The sequence below is a fragment of the Fukomys damarensis genome, unplaced genomic scaffold, assembly GCF_012274545.1.
Source record: "Fukomys damarensis isolate Sample0158 unplaced genomic scaffold, DMR_v1.0_HiC HiC_scaffold_7, whole genome shotgun sequence".
NCBI lineage: Eukaryota > Metazoa > Chordata > Mammalia > Rodentia > Bathyergidae > Fukomys > Fukomys damarensis.
Genome location: NW_022900919.1, coordinates 42601244 through 42618434, shown reverse-complemented (window position 1 = coordinate 42618434; position 17191 = coordinate 42601244). Strand labels below are relative to the sequence as shown.

At 42.9% G+C, this 17191-nt stretch overlaps 1 protein-coding gene across 2 annotated transcripts in view; it reads left to right on the top strand.

The window, feature by feature from the left end:
• The first annotated feature begins 7528 nt into the window (after window positions 1-7528).
• Itpa (inosine triphosphatase) overlaps window positions 7529-17191 on the top strand; it is a 15700-nt gene continuing 6037 nt past the window's right edge. Inside the window, exons 1-6 of one of the 2 annotated variants that reach the window (XM_010611002.3) lie at window positions 7529-7656; window positions 12807-12864; window positions 12950-13014; window positions 13777-13850; window positions 15013-15044; window positions 16384-16499. In XM_010611002.3, the coding sequence (XP_010609304.1) occupies window positions 7591-7656; window positions 12807-12864; window positions 12950-13014; window positions 13777-13850; window positions 15013-15044; window positions 16384-16499 (411 nt within the window). In that variant the 5' untranslated portion in view covers window positions 7529-7590. The remainder of the gene's footprint in view (window positions 7657-12806; window positions 12865-12949; window positions 13015-13776; window positions 13851-15012; window positions 15045-16383; window positions 16500-17191) is intronic. The other variant, XM_010611003.3, reaches the window with a different exon arrangement.

The window sequence follows — 17191 nt, the reverse complement described above, 5'->3', positions numbered from 1 at the left end:
GATCTCCTCCCGCTCGTTCCCAACTCTAGGCTCCACCCACCACCTGCGGGCCCACGATTCAAAAGGGCCATGATTTTTATTATGTCGTGTTTTATTTTCTTAAAAGCCACTAAACCCGGGCATAGTAGTGCATGCCTATAATCCCAGAATTTGGGAGACTGACAGGATTGAGTTCGAGGCCAGCCAGGGCTACACAGTGAGTTCAAGACCAACCTGAACTGCAAAGGGAGAGCTTGTCTCAGTCAATCAGTCAAGCTCATAGCTCAGCACACACCTGCGCTCCTTCAGGAGCGTGTTGGAGGAGGATCACTGGGAGATGGAGGCCAGCCTGGGCTACACAATGACTTTAAGACAAACCTAAACTACATGGGGAGTTGCTGTTTTTTTTGGTGTTTTTTTTTTTTTTTTTTTGGTACCAGGTATCGAACTTGGGCCCTTGCGCTAGTGAGGCAGGCGGCCGAACTGCTGAGCCAAATCTCCTGCAAGGGTGATGCTGTTTTAAAACAACAAATCCCTTATGATGTTTTTGTTTGTTTGTTTGTTTTTGTTTTTTTGAGACAGGGTCTCACTATGTAGTTAAGACTGACCTGGAACTCACTATGTAGTCTAGGCTGGTCTCGAACTCATAGCGATCCTCCTGCCTCAGCCTCCCTAGTGCTGGGATTACAGGCGTGAGCCACCATGCCCGGCCCCTCATGATGTTAAGTGGACATTATCACAGGAGATTATGTGCAGTGGACATTATTTATGGATATTTTATAATCAATAGGGCTAGGATGTACCTTAGTGGTAGAGCACTGAATAGCATACATGATTTCCTTGGTTGGATTTTGCAAAAATATAAATAACCACTAAAAAATACCATATAATCTTTATAGGGAAAAAATGTGGAAAAAGCACAGAAAGGTGCTTGGAAATGACACATTTTCAAAGTGGAGATTACCAATAGGAAGAGAGCAGGTTGGGATAAAGCTTTATGTGTGATATTTGATTTTTCCCAATTTTGGAAACTGAACCAAGGGCCTTCACACTGAGCTGTGTCCCTAACCCTGTTTTCATTTATTGAGACAGTGTCTCTTCAAGTTGCTATGTTGCCCAGGATGGGCTTGAACTAAGATCCCCCTGTCTCAGCCTCCTAGAGTGCTGGGATTATCGAGGTGCTCTACAATGCCCCATCCTCTCCCCTTTTAAAGAAGTCACAGACCGGGCATGGTGGCGCAGGCCTGTAATCCTAGCATTTGGGAGGCTGAGGCAGGAGGATCACTGTGAGTTCGAGACCAGCCTGGGATATATAGTGAGTTCCAGATCAGTCTGAACTACATAATGAGACCCTATCTCAAAAAAAAAAAAAAAAAAAGTCACATATCAGAAGGGAGTGGTGACATAAACCAATAATTCCAGCAATCTGACAGGCTTAGGCAGCAGGATTATCCCCAAGTTGAACCCCAGCCTGATCAATTTAGCAATTTAAAACCTACCTCAAAATAAAAATAAAAAGGGTTGGGAATGTAGCTCAATGCAAAGGCCCTGGGTTCAATCTCCAGTATAGGGGGAAAAAAAAAGAGGGGAAGCAGGAAGGGAAATTCAGAGTTGTAGCACATTCCTGTAATCTCAACTACTCTGGAGACTGAGGTAGAAGTATCTCAAATTTGAGGCCAGAGTGGGCAACTGCGGGAGACCTTGACTCAAACACCAAAAAGGTCCAGAGCTGCAGCGCTCCTTAGGTTTGATTCCGGGTACTGGAGAGAAAAATATCAAACAAAAACAATAGAATAGATGAAATCAAAATAGTGAATGTTGATAATTATTGGAAGTTGAGTGATGGGTATGGAGGGGCTTATTATAGTGTCTTTTTTTTTTTTTTTTTTTGGTACGGGGGATCAAACTTGGGGCCTTGTGCTTGCAAGGCAGGCAGCAGAACCACTGAGCTAAATCCCTGGCCCTATAGTGTCTTTTTGTTTGTTTGTTTTTGAGACAGTGTCTCACTGTGTAGTTCAGGCTGGCCTCAAACTCTCAGCAATCCTCCTGCCTCAGTGCACCTGCCCCGCCCCCCAATTTACCACAACTTTATTCAGCACATTGGAAAAAACATGTATCCTTTGACTCAGCAGCAGCAACAAAAATCTTAGAACTATGAGGAACTATGCAGATGAAGATTTTGTTCCTCGCAGGATGACTTCAGATTTAACTTGGCCCTGGAGCATCACCGCATCACCGGACCATTGGAGTTATGCCACAGTTGGCCTTCAGGCAGGAAAACTAGGCCTAATCATAATTTTAATTATGAAATGATTTTTCCCCATAATTACACAGAATTGCTCCCGACACGATTGGGGTTTTGTTCAAAGTTTTTGCGTACATTAATATCTTCAGAGTTTTACCTATTCTCTCTTCCAGTAGATTTAGTGATTCTGTTTTAATATTTAGGTCTTTGATCCATTTTAATTTTAGGTTAGTGCATGGTGAAAGATATGGGTCTAGTTTTAATCTTCAGATATGGAAAGCCAGTTTTTCCAGCACCATTTATTAAAGAGGTTATCTTTCTTCCTCCTCCGTCAAACATAAGGCAACTGAGTATATTTGGAGTTGTCTCTGAATCTCCTAATCTGTTCCATTATCCTCAGGTCTGTTTTTTTGTTTTGTTGCCAGAACCATGCTGTTTTTATCACAGTAGCTTTGTAGTATAATTTCTTTTTTCTTTCTTTTTTTTTTGGTACCGAGGATTGAACTCGGGTCCTTGCACTTGCAAGGCAGGTCACCGAACCGCTGAGCCCTGTAGTATAATTTCAAGTCAGAGATTATAATGCCCCTGCCTTGCCTTTATTCTCCAGAATTGCTTTTGTTATTCTAGTTTCTTCTGGTTCCAAATGAATTTTAAGACTGTTTTCTCTAATTCTGTGAGATGTGCTATAGGTATTTTGATCAGGATTGCATTAAACCTGTATAACAATTTTGGAAGTATGGCCATTTTCACTCTATTGGTCCGTCCTACCCAGGAACAAGGGATATCTTTCCATTTCCTTTTCTTTTTCTCTTTTTTTTTTGGTGGAACTAGGAATTGAACTCAGGACCTTGTGCTTGTGAAGCAGGCAGTGGAACCACTGAGCTAAATCCCTGGCTCTTTCCATTTCCTGGTATGCTCTTTGATCTCCTTTCTCAGAGTACTGAAGTTTCCCATGTAAAGGTCTTTTACTTTCTTCATTGAATCAATTCCTAGGTATTTCCCTTGTTTGGATACTATTGTGAAAGGTGTTGTTTCCCTATGTACTCTCTCAGTAAGTTTGTTTGTGTACCAGAATGCTATTGACTTTTGGGTGTTGACTTTGTATTGAGCTACACTGCTGAATTTTGTTATGAAGTCTAGAAGTCTTCTGGTGTTTTTGTTTTTGTTTTTTGGTACTGGGGATTGAACTCAGGACCTTACGCTTGCGAGGCAGGCGGTAGCAACACTGAGCTAAACCCCCAGCCCATCTTTAGATGTCTTTGTTTTTGGATCCTCTATGTAGGATATCATGTCATCTGCAAATATAATTTAACTTCTTCCTACCCTTATTCCTTTTATTATTTTCTCTTGTCTAATTGCTGTGGCTAATGTTTCCATAAGTATATTGAATAAAAAGTGGTGATAGTGGATATCCTTGTCTTGTCCTGATTTTTATTTTATTTTTGGGGTTTTTTGTTTGTTTGTTTTTTGAGACAGGGTCTCACTATGTAGTTGAGACTGACGTGGAACTGACTATGTAGCTCAGGCTGGTCTCCAACTCACAGTGATCCTCCTGCCTCAGCCTCCCAAGTGCTGGGATTACAGGCGTGCACCACCATGCCTGGCTCTTGTTCGTGATTTTAGAGTGAAAGCTCTTGGGTTTTATCCTTTTAGTATGATGTTGGCTGTTGGTTTGTCATAGATGGTTTTTATTAGATTGAGATAAAGACCATCTATTACAATTTTCTGTAGTTTTTTTTAATCACGATTGAGTGTTGGACTTTTATCAAATGCTTTTTTTGCATCTGTTGAGATGATCATATGGTTTTTGTCTTTGGCTTTGTTAATATGGTGTACTACGTTTATTGATTTGAATAGGTTGAACTATCCCTGAATCCCTGGGATGAACCCTATGTGGTCATAGTGTACAATCTTGATGAGGGGCAGGGATTTAGTTCAGTGGTGCTGCCATCTGCCTTGCAAGCACAAGGTCCAGAGTTCGATCCCTGATACCAAACAAACAAAAGCTTCTTTTTTTTGTACTGGGGATCAAACTCAGGATCTTGTGCTTGCAAGGCAAGCGGCGGAACCACTGAGCTAAATCCCCGGCCCCAAACAAACACTTCTTGATGATTTGCTGCATTATATTTGCCTCACTGAGGATTTTTGCATCTATTTTCATTAGGAAGATTGGCCTGTAGTTTGGTTTTGTTTTTTTTGTTTTTTTTTTTTTTTTTTTTTTTTTTTTTTTTTTTTGGTTGGATCCTTTTCTGGTTTTGTTATGAGGATAATGCTTGCTTTCAGGAATGGATTTGGGAGTATTTCTTCACTTTCAATTTCATTAAAGAGTTTGAGACAAAGTAGCATGAACTCTTTTCTAAATTTCTTGTAGAATTCAACAATGAATCTGTCAGGGCCTGCGCTTTTCTTTGTTGGTAGGTTTTAAGTTACATCTTCAATTTAATTGGCCGATATTGGTTTATTTTGAATTTTTATGTCTTTTTGATTCAGCTTGATAATTCATACATATTGTTATGGCTTGGGTCTAGATGTCCCGTCAAACCTTGTTCAGTCCATAGGTGGGACCGTTTCAGAGGTGGCTAGATGTAGAGAGTATGATGCTGGGATTAAGGATGTGTGATCACTAAATCAGTTCACTGATTGGCTTGATACCACCCTAATCCAGGTAGTTTAGGTACAATATAAAGGGGACAGGAAGGCACTGTTAAGGTCCCTTACTTATTGCTTTGCTACCTTCTGCCCACTATGAACTATTTCTCCTTTTTGATTCCTGTTTGCCATGCCATCCTCCCTTGGAGTTCTGCCAAGTATAAACTGAAACCTTTATGAACCGTGAGCTAAATAAACCTTTCCTCCTTTAACTTTGGATGATGGGTATTTTGTCTTAGCAATGAGAAAAAAGTAACTAAATGTATCTAGGAATCTGTCCTTTTCTTTTATATTTTCCATCTTCTTAGCATACACGTTCTCAAAGTAGGTATTGATGATTTGGATTTTTGCAGAATTTATTCCTGATTGCATGGGTTTGAGTCTTTTTTTCACAAAGTCTATTTTCAAGTTTACGTAACACATACACTAAAAAAGAAGCCCAGAGTCCATGTTTTGTTAGTGAAATGGAACAACAAAAACCCTTCTAAATGAAATAAGTTTAAGTTGAGATATTGACTCCTGTAACATTCACTATTGTTTTTATATGGCTTGAGACAGTTAAAATTTTCAAAATTCAAGCATAAAGTTAATATTTTATTTTTATTTTGGTATCAGGGATAGAACTTGGGTCCTTGTGCTTGCAAGGCAGGAGGCGGAACCACAGAGCTAAATCCCTGGCCCTAAAATTAATATTTCAAAGAGAAAAATATTAGTAACTGTCAGGTACCAATTTTTTTCAACTTATGATAATTAAATCATATGGATTCCCTTTGAGCCAACCTAAAAGCCAAAAACAATAAAAATATAAAATTATAGGGCTGGGGATTTAGCTCAGTGGTGCCGTGCCTGCCTTGTAAGTGTAAGGTCCTGAGTTCGATCCCTGGTACCAAAAAAAATAAAGTAAAATTATAGATTCTTCCTGATACTAAGCCCAACATTTTCCCCCCTTCTTAGAGGCCTGTAAACCGAAATTATGAGATATAATTTACTTTGGCCACTGGAAACATTTCTGCACTGTGACATATTCAGAAAATCTACTTATTCTCTTATTAATGTATTAATTCCCATCTTAATCCATATACCAAGAATGTAGTAAAGAAGAGGATATAATTTTCCTGAAGCCTGTAACAGGCATAACTAAACCCACAACATGAGAAATTCAAGCACTTATTAAGCCCTGGATGACAGAATGAGCCCCCCAAATGGCCTCAAGCAAATTGCAAATCCTAAGGCAGATTTAGAGATGGATTTATCCATGAGTCAATCTTCTCCAAGTCTGGACAGGGAGGGAGTGTGGAAATACCAGCTTCTTTGAATCTGTCTCAAAAAATAAAGAAATTTATCTATAACATTATATGCATTAGTTATATTCTTTCATTATAAAGCACCTACAAATGAGCCAGGCCCTGGGATTTAAGGGTGAGATAGTGAACAAAAACAGATGTGACTTTACTATCATGATTTCTAGTGGAGGAACTAAAACAATCATGTATATAAATATACATCTGTATCGAGGTTATTGATATTATTAGAGGAGGCCAGTATCATAAAGCAGGTAAAGGTGAGGCAGTTTCCTTGGAAAGTTGGTGCTTGAGCTGGCTCAGGGCCAAGAAAGGTATCCAGGTGATGTGAATCTTGTCTTCTGAGTCCTCTTGGTAACTGATGTCCTCCAGGTCCTCTTTGCTCCTAAATTCCCATGGGCCACTTCTCTAAGGACTATATAGGGAATGTATGGTTATTGTTTCTGTGTCAATAACAGAAAAAAAAAAAGCAAAGTCAAAGTACAGTAGTGGAACATCAAAATGACCTGAAGAGGTTTTGAAGATTACAGATTCCTCCTCCCTTTCTTGTCTCTGGGTGGAAGTGGTCATTTAAGAGCTACTTTTCCCAGGTTCTTGGAGTCAGAATGCTGTGTGTAGAGGGAGAAAGATGAGTGGTCAATGAGGGTTCCAACAAAAGGTCCAAACCTGTCTTACAGGTGGACTCTAATGGGGCACTTTAGTATGCTTTGCTGTGTGCAGGATGCAAAGATCTGGCTGCAGCAGTGGCCATAGAAGAGAGATGATGGATTGAGAGGCTGGAGAGATGCCAAAAGAACCTAAGAGATGGGCAAACGACTAGGCTTATTTTAGACTACGTCCAAGTTTAAATTCATGGTGAAGTACAAGGTGGCTGGCAAGAAGCAGCTCAAGTAGTGAGGCTGAAGGTGAGGTCAGGATAAAGATCCGGGCTAGACCGACCCTGCCCAGGAGACAGCCCCGGGAGACAGACTCCAAGGAGCCCGCAAAGAGCGCCAACTGCCTGGGGCACAGGGCTGCAGCTCATCACCAGCCTCGCGGGTTCTTCTTCTCCCTCGGAACCCGGGTCCCGGCGATGGACGTAGGCAGGGTGAGGCGCGTGGTTTCTTCTTGTCTGTGACCAGATCGTCCCTTGGCGCCTCCAACTTCACTCTTGGGAAGCCTCCCAGCGATTCAGGAACAAAGAGCGCTACACGCTGCTCATCTGCTCTCCTCGGGGGTCTGAACAAGGATTCTTGGCACACAGCGGCGAACAAGAGGCTCTTTACCCGTTTGACAGCCCACAGTAACCACCAGAAGAGCTCCTCCGGACCCCAGGTGAGGCCGGAAACCAAGACGCCCACTTCCGCCCCAGCCGGAAGTGTTACGCGATTTGCGATAAATGGGCTTCCGGAGCTCTGAGGGAAGCTCTTTTTCACCATGGCGGCGTCCGTTGCTGGGAAGAAAATCGTGTTTGTAACAGGGAACGCCAAGAAGCTGGAGGAGGTACCTACAGAGCGTGTGGGGCCGAGTGGAAGGCGCCTGGGAATAGGGCTGAGCGGTCTTCCAGACGCCGGAAGACCCAAGAACCTGGAGTTCGGCCCGCCAGCTGTGGGGAAGGGATAACGTTGCGGGGAGGGGACGGTCGCTTAGTGGGGACTCCCTGAGAGTAGATGGGGTGAGCTTCCGGCACAAACCTCCCGAGATCAGCGGCTGTGGGAGTCAGAGGCGTGGTTCTTAGCATTAGTCCCAATGATAGCCTACTGACCTGAACACGGAACCTCGAGCCTGGACACCGCTCTGAGAGGGATCCACATTCCCGAGGTGGTGACCAGAGAGGGCGTGTGTTGGACAGCCAGACTGCGTCGTCCACGCCTTACCAGGGTCGAGAAATGCTCCTGGCCATTTTGCACATCTGTGAAATGAGGTGAAACTTTTTCTTTTTTTTTGTTTTGTTTTTTGAGACAGGGTCTCACTCTAGTTGAGACTGACCTGGAACTCACAATGTAGCCCAGGCTGGTCTGCAACTCACAGCAATCCTCCTACCTCAGCCTCCCGAGTGCTGGGATTACAGCCATGCGCTACCATGACCGACTTGGGGTGATACTTTTGACAACTCTGAAATCCAGACTGGGCAAGATGGGGCATACCTGTAATTCCAGCACATAGAAGGTTGAGGCTGGAGGATCGCAGTGATTTCGAGGCTAGACTTGGCTACATAGTGAGTACAAGACCTTGTTTAAAAAAAAAAAAAAAAAAGTGAGCAAGCTTACTTAACCAGTTTTACATGCACCAGAGCCTTCAGATTGAAAACCAACGACAGAATTTTTCCCCCCAGTGCTGGATTGAACCTAGGGTCTTCTGGATGCTAGGCAAGCACAATACCATGAGCTACAGCCCAAGTAGTCTTTTTATATTTAGATTAAGTAGAGCATAGACAACTGTGTGCTATGTGATTAGACAAAAAAGAATCTTGGGCTGGAGATTTAGTTTGGTGGTGCTGCCACCTGCCTCAAGCACAAAGTCCTGAATTTAGTCCAAGGTACCAAAAAAGGGGGCGGGGGTAGAATCTAGGGTTTACAAATTGAGCCAGGCTTGTTCTGATTTTGGTCTCTGCAGCATTTCTTCCTCCCTTAAAGTGATACCTTCTTAAGGTATCCTATGATACAATGTTAAAGTACCCTTTTATGAAATGGGGTTTATAAACTACTGCCACACAACAGATTAGAGAATATCTTTACACCAGCTCCAGGAGAAGGGTAGAGAAATATTGAGAGTAATATTTTGGGTCTTTACAGCTTGCTTTGGGGAAAAAGAGTTTTAGTTTCTGTGACCTACCTTAAGAGAAATTTGTGTTTCTTTTTTTTTCTAATTTCTGTTTTTTTCTAATTTCTGTTTTTTTTTGTTTGTTTTTTTGAGACAGTTTTGCTATGTAGTCCAGGCTGGCCTTGAAATTTGTGTTTCTATGTCTTGCCTTTAGGAGGAGAAAGGAGGGGCTGGGGATGTAGTTCAGTTGTGCCATGCCTGCCTCGAATGTGCAGGGTCCTGATTTCAATCCCTGGTACTGGAAAGAAAAAAAAAAAGGAGAAGTAGAGAACAAAAGGTCAGAGGAACACTTTTCCTTTTTTTTTTTTTTTTTTTTTGATGCAGGTTTGCTATGTAGATTGGCCTTGAGCTCATGTCAGTCATCTGCCTCAGCCTCCCTAATGCTGAGATTACAGATGTTCTCTGCCATGCCCAGCTAAGACTTTGCTTTTTAAAGCTTCTTCTGAGGGCCCAAAGCCCTGCACTTTGGGAGATGGTTTTTCTGGGTGCCAAAATAATATGGGCTGTCTGTTTCACAGCACTATAGAAAAGAGTAAAATGCAAGGGATCTTAAGAGTCTATCTGGTAGTAAGGCACCAGGTGACTCTTACAGGAATTCAATGCTGAAGTCCCCAGCAGGACCCAAGGATTCACTCCAGGGATTGGCCTCTGTCTTTGTTCTTCTCTAGTCCCTTTGAAATCTTTCTGCTTTCTTCCCTGTTGATAGAGGCACAGTAGGGTCTTTTGCCATCCAACTGCTTGGCCTTGCTTGGATCAAGGGTTTACCTCTGCTTAGTCAGCCTGGCCAAGGAGGTGGGGTTATGTGTGAGGAGTTAGGAGTTGACATCCACTGCATATGTCTTTGGCCGCTCAGTGAGGTACAGTAGGGCAAGCTTCACTTGTCTGTAGTGATGCACTTTTTTCCCCCCTACCCCCAGTACCAGGCATTGAACTCAGGACCTTGCACTTGAGAGGCAGGCGAGGTGCCACAGAGCTAAATCCCTGGCCCTGGGACTGATGCACTTCTGTGCCAGGACAAAGGTGGTCCTCTCAGGAACCAGAGCTGTTCATAAAAGATTTGGATCCTGAAACCAAACCAGTTAAGCAGTCGAGCTGTGCCCTTCTGAATGGATTCCTTGCCTCCACCTGATGTGGCCTTCCCATATTTAAAGAGCAGCCTGGGACTGAGGAGAGCTCAGTGGAACAGCACTTGTCTGGGCTGTGCTAGGGCCCAGGTTCAACTTCTGGCACCATCACAGGAAAAATAAGAGGTTGAATGACCAAGAGCGGATCCTTAGAGAAGATGACTTGAACATGGTCTAGAACAAGGGAGTCTTTCTGTTTGTCTCTTAGTTGTCCATTATAAACTGATAAAGCCTATGGACTCTTTCTTAAGGAAATAGTTTTAAATGTACAAAATATGTACATGTATAGGGACAGTGGAACACACCTGTAATCCCAGCACTTAGAGAGACTAAGGCTGGAGAATTGAAAATTCAAGTCTCCTGAGCAACTTAGCAAGACTTTGTCTGAAAACAAATTTTTTTCTGTCTCAAACTTTAAAAAAAAATTTTTTTTTTAAGATTTGGGGAGGTAGCTCAGTGGTAAAGCGCCCATGGGTTCAACCCCCCAGAACTGCAAACAAACAAAATAGATATATAGGGTTACAATGGAAATCAACTATATTGAAAGACAATTCTGAAAATATTAGAAGTATTTGTGATTAGTTTTTTTTGTGTGTGATATAGTTATGTATACTTTAGGAGTCAATCTAGCAGTGTGTGCAATTTCCTTAATTTTAAATTAGTAAGAACTGAGTGTGGTGTTCCATATCTGTAATCCCAAGCACTCTGGGAGGCTGAGGCAGGATGATTGTTCAAGCCCAGTTTGGACAACTTAACAACTTAGCTATACCTCGTTTCAGAATTTTAAAATATTCTGGATGTGTTGGTGCACACTTATAATCTCAGAACTTGGGAGGCTGAGGCAGGAGGTGGATTGCTGGAAGTTTAAGGCCAGGCTGAGGTATTAGTTCAAGGCCAGCCTGAAATGCATAGTGGGACCCTGTCTTAAAAAATTAAAATATAGCCAGATGTGTTGGTGCATGCCTATAATCCCAGCACTCAGGAGGCTGAGGCAGGAGGATCACTGTGAGTTTGAGACCAGCCTGGGCTACACAGTGAGTTCCAGGTCAGTCTCAACTGTATAGTGAGACCCTGTCTCAAAAAACAAAAAAATTAAAATATAAAAAAAATAAACAGAGCTCAATATGAAGGTACTGGTTCAATCTCCAGTACTGGAGGAAAAAATACTGAGAGGGCTGGGATGTAATTTAGTGGTAAAGCATTTGCTTAGCATGCATAAGGCCTTGGGTTTGATCCCCAGCACTGTAAAAAAAAATTATGCATATATTTTAGAATTATAAATTTTTTTCTTCCTCCCTCCTTTGTAAATATTTTGAGATATAAGAAATAATTATAATGGAGTGTGATAGCATCTGTGATTTTGATGGTTTAAAAGTCATAGGAACCAACCAAGATAGGTTTTGTAAAGGTGTAAATTTCCAATGATAAATGTCATTACATTGTATACCTTAAATGTACCAATAAAATTAATTAATTTTAAAAAAGTCATACTAACCAAGTGTGGTGGCACATGTGTGTAATCTCAGCATTTGAGAGGAAGAGTCAGGAGTATCATCAAGGGTGACAGCCAGCCTTAACTAATATATATTTAAAGCCAACCTGGACTACACCTGTAATTCTAGCATTCTGAATTATCTCCTGGAGTTCAAGGCCAGCCTGCAATGCATAGTGAGACCTTGTCTCAAAAAACAAAAGGAGCACGCCTGTAATCCCAGCACTTGGGAGGCTGAAGCACGGGGATTGCTGTGAGACCAGCCTGGGCTACATAGTGAGTTCCAGGTCAGTCTCAACTACATAGTGAGACCCTGTCTCAAAAAACCAAAAAAAAAAAAAAAAAAAAATGGAAAGGGAGGGTTTTAGCTCAGTGGTTCTGCTGCCTGCCTCACAGGCACAAGGACCCGAGTTCAATCCCTGATACCAAAAAGAAAAAAGTCACAGGAATTATCAATACTATTTATTTTGTTGCCTGTATTCATATCTTAAAAGGGGATAAATTTCAATTAGAGGTCATAAAATGAAGAATTTTTTTCCTGTCTGGGTTCACAGGCCTTCTGAATTCTGGGTAGCTCCTGATGGGGTATTCCTGGCCTAGGAGATGGTAGAGCACTGAGATGGGTAAAGGGTATACTATATGGATGAGAGAGGGAGTAGTACAAGCAGAGACTTAAGTAGGAGGGGACAGAAGGATAAGAGACAGGGTGCTGACTAGCTGGAGTAGACCCTGAAGGCTGTTATGAAGCTCATGGACTCGAGTTGGTATTTATTTAATTTATTTTTTGGTACTAGGGATCAAACTCAGGACCTTGCGCTTGAGAAGCAGGTACAACACAACTGAGCTACATCCCCAGCCCTCCTATTTATTTATTTATTTATTTAATTATACATATTTTTTTGGTACCAGGGATTGAACTCGGGTCCTTGCACTTGCAAGGCAGGCCACCGAACCGCTGAGCTAAATCCCTGGCCCCTATATATTTTTGAGACAGAGTCTTGCTATGTAGTTCAGGCTGGCCTTGAATTTGCGGTAATCCTGCTTCAGCCTCCCAAGAGCTGGAGATTATAGGTGTGCATTACCATGCCCAGCTTGATTTAGTTTGCTTTAGGGGACTGACCAGAGGGTTAGCTCATGAGAAAGGTGCGTGACAGTTTACATAGTAATGGAAAATTACTAATATCTGGTAATAAATGTTGTTTATTTTGGAACAGGTCATTCAGATTCTAGGAGATAAATTTCCATGCACTTTGGTGGCACAGAAGATTGACCGTATGTCTGTTTTGTTTTATTTTTAAAAGATAGTTCCATTTTTCTTTCCTGCTGTGACTGACTATGTGTCTGTTTTCCTGATAAGTACCAGAGTACCAGGGTGAGCCAGATGAAATTTCCATTCAGAAGTGTCGGGAGGCTGCGCGCCAGGTGCTTATCCCCAACTGGTCCCATACTCACCTTTGTTTCCCACGCCCCCACTAAATTTATTAGTACATTTGAAGCAAAGAATACAGTTACATTTATCATTGGGATCTTGTACCTTTACATGATATGTCTTGGTTCTTATTTTTTCCTCATACTCCAACCCTCCCTTTACCCCCTTCACCCTTCCCTATTTATAGCATACTCACCTTTGTTGTCATGGTGCCTCCTGGGAGTAGGAGAGAACACCAGAAGGGGCAGTTTGTTATGATTTCAAGGACCTGTCCAGGCCTAGCTAGGCTAGGTTCAGTTAATGTTGGCCTTGGGACATTGCCTTCCTGTCCCCACCTTGACTATATGGTGTCTCCCCCAGGCCACCCCCCCCATGCATATGTGCACGCATTCCCTCTGTCCAGCCACAGCCTCCCTAGCTTAGTACAGAAACCTAGCCGTAGATTCACCCCACCCTCACACTCACACATCTTTGTAAACTGAGAAGGAGCACAGAGTGAAGGTCAAGCTGCCTGGGTGTGGGTCCCAACACTTCCATTGATGCGTCTTGAACAAGCTACATACCTGCCAATGCTGTGGTGTCCCTGTCTCCAAATTGAAGATAAAGAGGGCTGGGCCTGTGGCCATGATGATCCTCTGCTACGAATCTCAGCTTGCTATGGGTTTGGCCCCAGCCTAGGTGGCCTAGGGATTCTGGACAGGGATGGAGCCTACTTCTGGGTGCAGGTCTCAGGGATGCATGTCCTTGTGCTGCAGGTGCAGGGACCTGTCCTGGTAGAGGATACCTGTTTGTGCTTCAATGCCCTGGGTGGGCTTCCTGGCCCCTACATGTAAGTGTCCCCATGAACTCCTCTGCAAGGCCTCAGCCACAAACCACTGGAATGCAAAATGATTGGTTACCTGATACTATGGATCATTCATTATCTTGGCATCAACACCAGTATCTCAGTTGTCCCAGAAAAGGATTAGGAATATAGGAGAGGTGTGCCTTTCTTTTGTAAAGTGTGAGAATGTAATTGTGTAAGTGGAGATGGGAGAGGGATACCCACTCAGTTCCAGAGGTATATTCGTGGCAGATCAGTTTCAGGAAAGAGGAAATAAGGAAGTTAAAATTTGAAAACTGATTTACATTATCCAGTACCCTGGACCTCCTTAAAAGATCGTTTGTGTATTTCTAGGACACAAATAACCCAATTTGAAGTCTCCTGGAGTTGGGGATATATGTACGGAGAAGTATACCATGCCTGGTTTTGAGTATATATCTCTTAACTTGGATTACCAGTATGTTTAACCAAAGCAATAACACCTGTTATATACCTATATCTACAGTGTATATTGTTCCACATCCTTTCTAGCACTGAGTATATTACAAGTTTTTTAAATTTGCAATTTGAGCCAGTTATGGTGGTGCACACCTGTAATCCCAGCACTTGGGAGTCAGAGGCAGGAGGATCACTGCAAGTTCAAGGTCAGCCTGAACTACATAGCAAGACCTTGTCTCAAAAAAACAAAAAAATTGCAATTTGGAGGATGTGAATGTTATCACATATAGGTTGTTTTTTTTTTTTTTGTACCAGGGATTGAACTCGGGTCCTTGTGCTTGTGAGGCAGGTGGCAGAACCACTGAGCTAAATCCTTGGCCCACATATAGGTTTTTTTAAAATCACATACAGTTTTATTTTGCATTTCCCTAGTTATCAAATGAGGTTGAAGCCTGTATTTGTTATTTTTTTTTCTGTGCATTGCATGTTTTCCTCCATTTCCTTTTTCCTATTAGATGATTTCTCTCTCTCTTTGATGTTGGACATTGAACCCAGGCCCTTGCACATGATGCTAAGCACATGCTCTACCCCCACACCCCCCATTCTCTAGATTATTTCTCTAGGTTTTTATTTGAGACATTCCTTCTCATTTCCCCCTTGCTGTCCTGGAGCCCAGATCCTATAGGAATATTATTCTGCTCGAGATATCTGACTCTCTGTTCTTTTGCAGAAAATGGTTTCTGGAGAAGTTAAAGCCTGAAGGTATTATCCCATTTTTTCTTCCTTTGGATCTGTTGGGAACTGAGAGTCCCCTGGTAGTTTTCTGCTAATGACCAGGAAGTCCCAGGTTCTGGCTGCCACCATTGAGCCTCCCTTCTGTAATCTGAGCTCATACCTTGCCTGTGCACCAGAGCATTGAGATGAGGTGACAGGTGTGAGTTTGAGGGATCGGGCAGCTGTACTTGATTCTGAGTCTCAAGGAGGACTTGCCCTTAGCGACTGCCTGTAGTTGCTTCAGCCAGGACCTGGGCTGTGGGTTGCGGGAAGGGACTCCTCCTCCTAGGCCCCAACAGTCTGTTCCCAGCCACCCACAGGTGCAGGCCACAGTGTTTCCTCTTAAGAGCTATTTGGAGGTTCTAGCAGGGGAACACAGCTGCTCCTTCCTATATGCCAGACCAGAGAATGGCCCTCCTCTACTGGGGAAAGATGCCCTCTTCTTAACCAAGGGCAAAGCTTCAAGAGGGACATACACATTGGTGAGGGAGGAGGGGGACACCCACTAAAACCAATTTGGCTGAACCAACCCTAGCAACCATTGGAATAACAAATGTTGCAACCAGATTGCCCTCACATCTAGAATGTGCTTTCAGAAATATAGAGCGTTTCAAATATGTAAGATAGTAGAACAGAATATAATAGTGATGTCAAGTATAGTGTTGCACACCTGTAATCTCAGCACTCTGGGAGGCTGTCAGGAGGATTGCAAGTTCAAACCCATCCTGGACAACTTAGCAATTTAGTGTGACCCTGTCTCAAAATAAAAAAGTGAAAAAGGTCTGGGGAAATAGTTCAGCGTGGAGGCCCTGGGTTGGATGCCCAGCACCACAAAAATAAAAACTCCAACTCCCCATGAATAATGACCCGTGCCTCCATCATTCAGCATATCAGCACAAGTTCTAATTTATATATAGGTACCACAGGTATGATTTATAATATACATAATTTCAGTTGCTTTAATCTGGTTCTGGGTTTGAGCCAAGGGCCTTGAGTATGCTGAGCATATTCTTTGCCACCATCTGAACCTCCAGCTAATTTCTTAGTGCTTTATAATTAGCTTGAGAGTTCCTTGGTTGTAACCAAAGTACTTTTTTTACAGTTGGTTCATTTTTCGTTAGGAATCAAACCAGACCACACTGTATTGGTTGATTTTCTGATTTAAGAAAACCTTACACCCAGAGCCTGGAATTTGAGCCTCCTTTTGAGGGCTAAGGTGAGGCCCTCACAGTCTGCAGTCCATGTTGCCCAGTTTAGGGACTAACCCGGGTGGATTTCTGCTTTAGGCAGTATGGATGCGCTGAGCTGTCACCTGATGTGCCCACAGGTCTGCACCAACTACTGGCTGGCTTCGAGGACAAGTCAGCTTACGCGCTCTGCACATTCGCGCTCAGCACAGGAGACCCCAGCGAGCCCGTTCGCTTGTTCAGGGGCCTGACCTCGGTGAGTACCTGTTCAGGTGCTGTTCTCCTGCTTGCCGCCAGGGGCCGCTGTGACCTGGGCAAGCCACCCAGAGTTGGTTATGGCTGAGAGGTACCTATGAGCACTGTAACTAGATGTGTGGTCAGTCTTTAAATCTATTTGACCCCTTAAGCTGCTGGCTAACAGCTTTTGAGACTAATGCATCCAGATCTCTGTCCTTGTGTGATGGTAAGTCTGAAGGTAACCACTCCCAAAGCTATCTGGTGGCACACACCTGTAGTCCCAGCCCTCTGGAGGCTGAGGTAGGATAGGGAGTTCAAGGATAACTAGGACCAGCCTGGGCTACACAGTACAACCCTGTCTCAGAGCAAAGTAAACGCAAAGCTACATCATCCCAGACTTTACCCCACTCAAATTTCCTGTCCATCTGTCAAAGTACAGCCTTCCTTGACTTTATGACTTTTCATAGAATTTATTATTTATTTTATTTTATTTTTTGGTACTTGGGCTCAAACTCGGGTCCTTGTGCTTGTGAGGCAGGCGGTGGAACCACTGAGCTAAATACCCAGCCCTATTATTATTATTATTATTATTATTATTATTATTATTATTTTATTGCTTTTTGGTGATGGTGTTGGAGATCAAGCCCAAGGTCTTATAATGTTAATCAAGCGCTTTACCACTGAGCTATACCTACACCTAGTATTTTAATT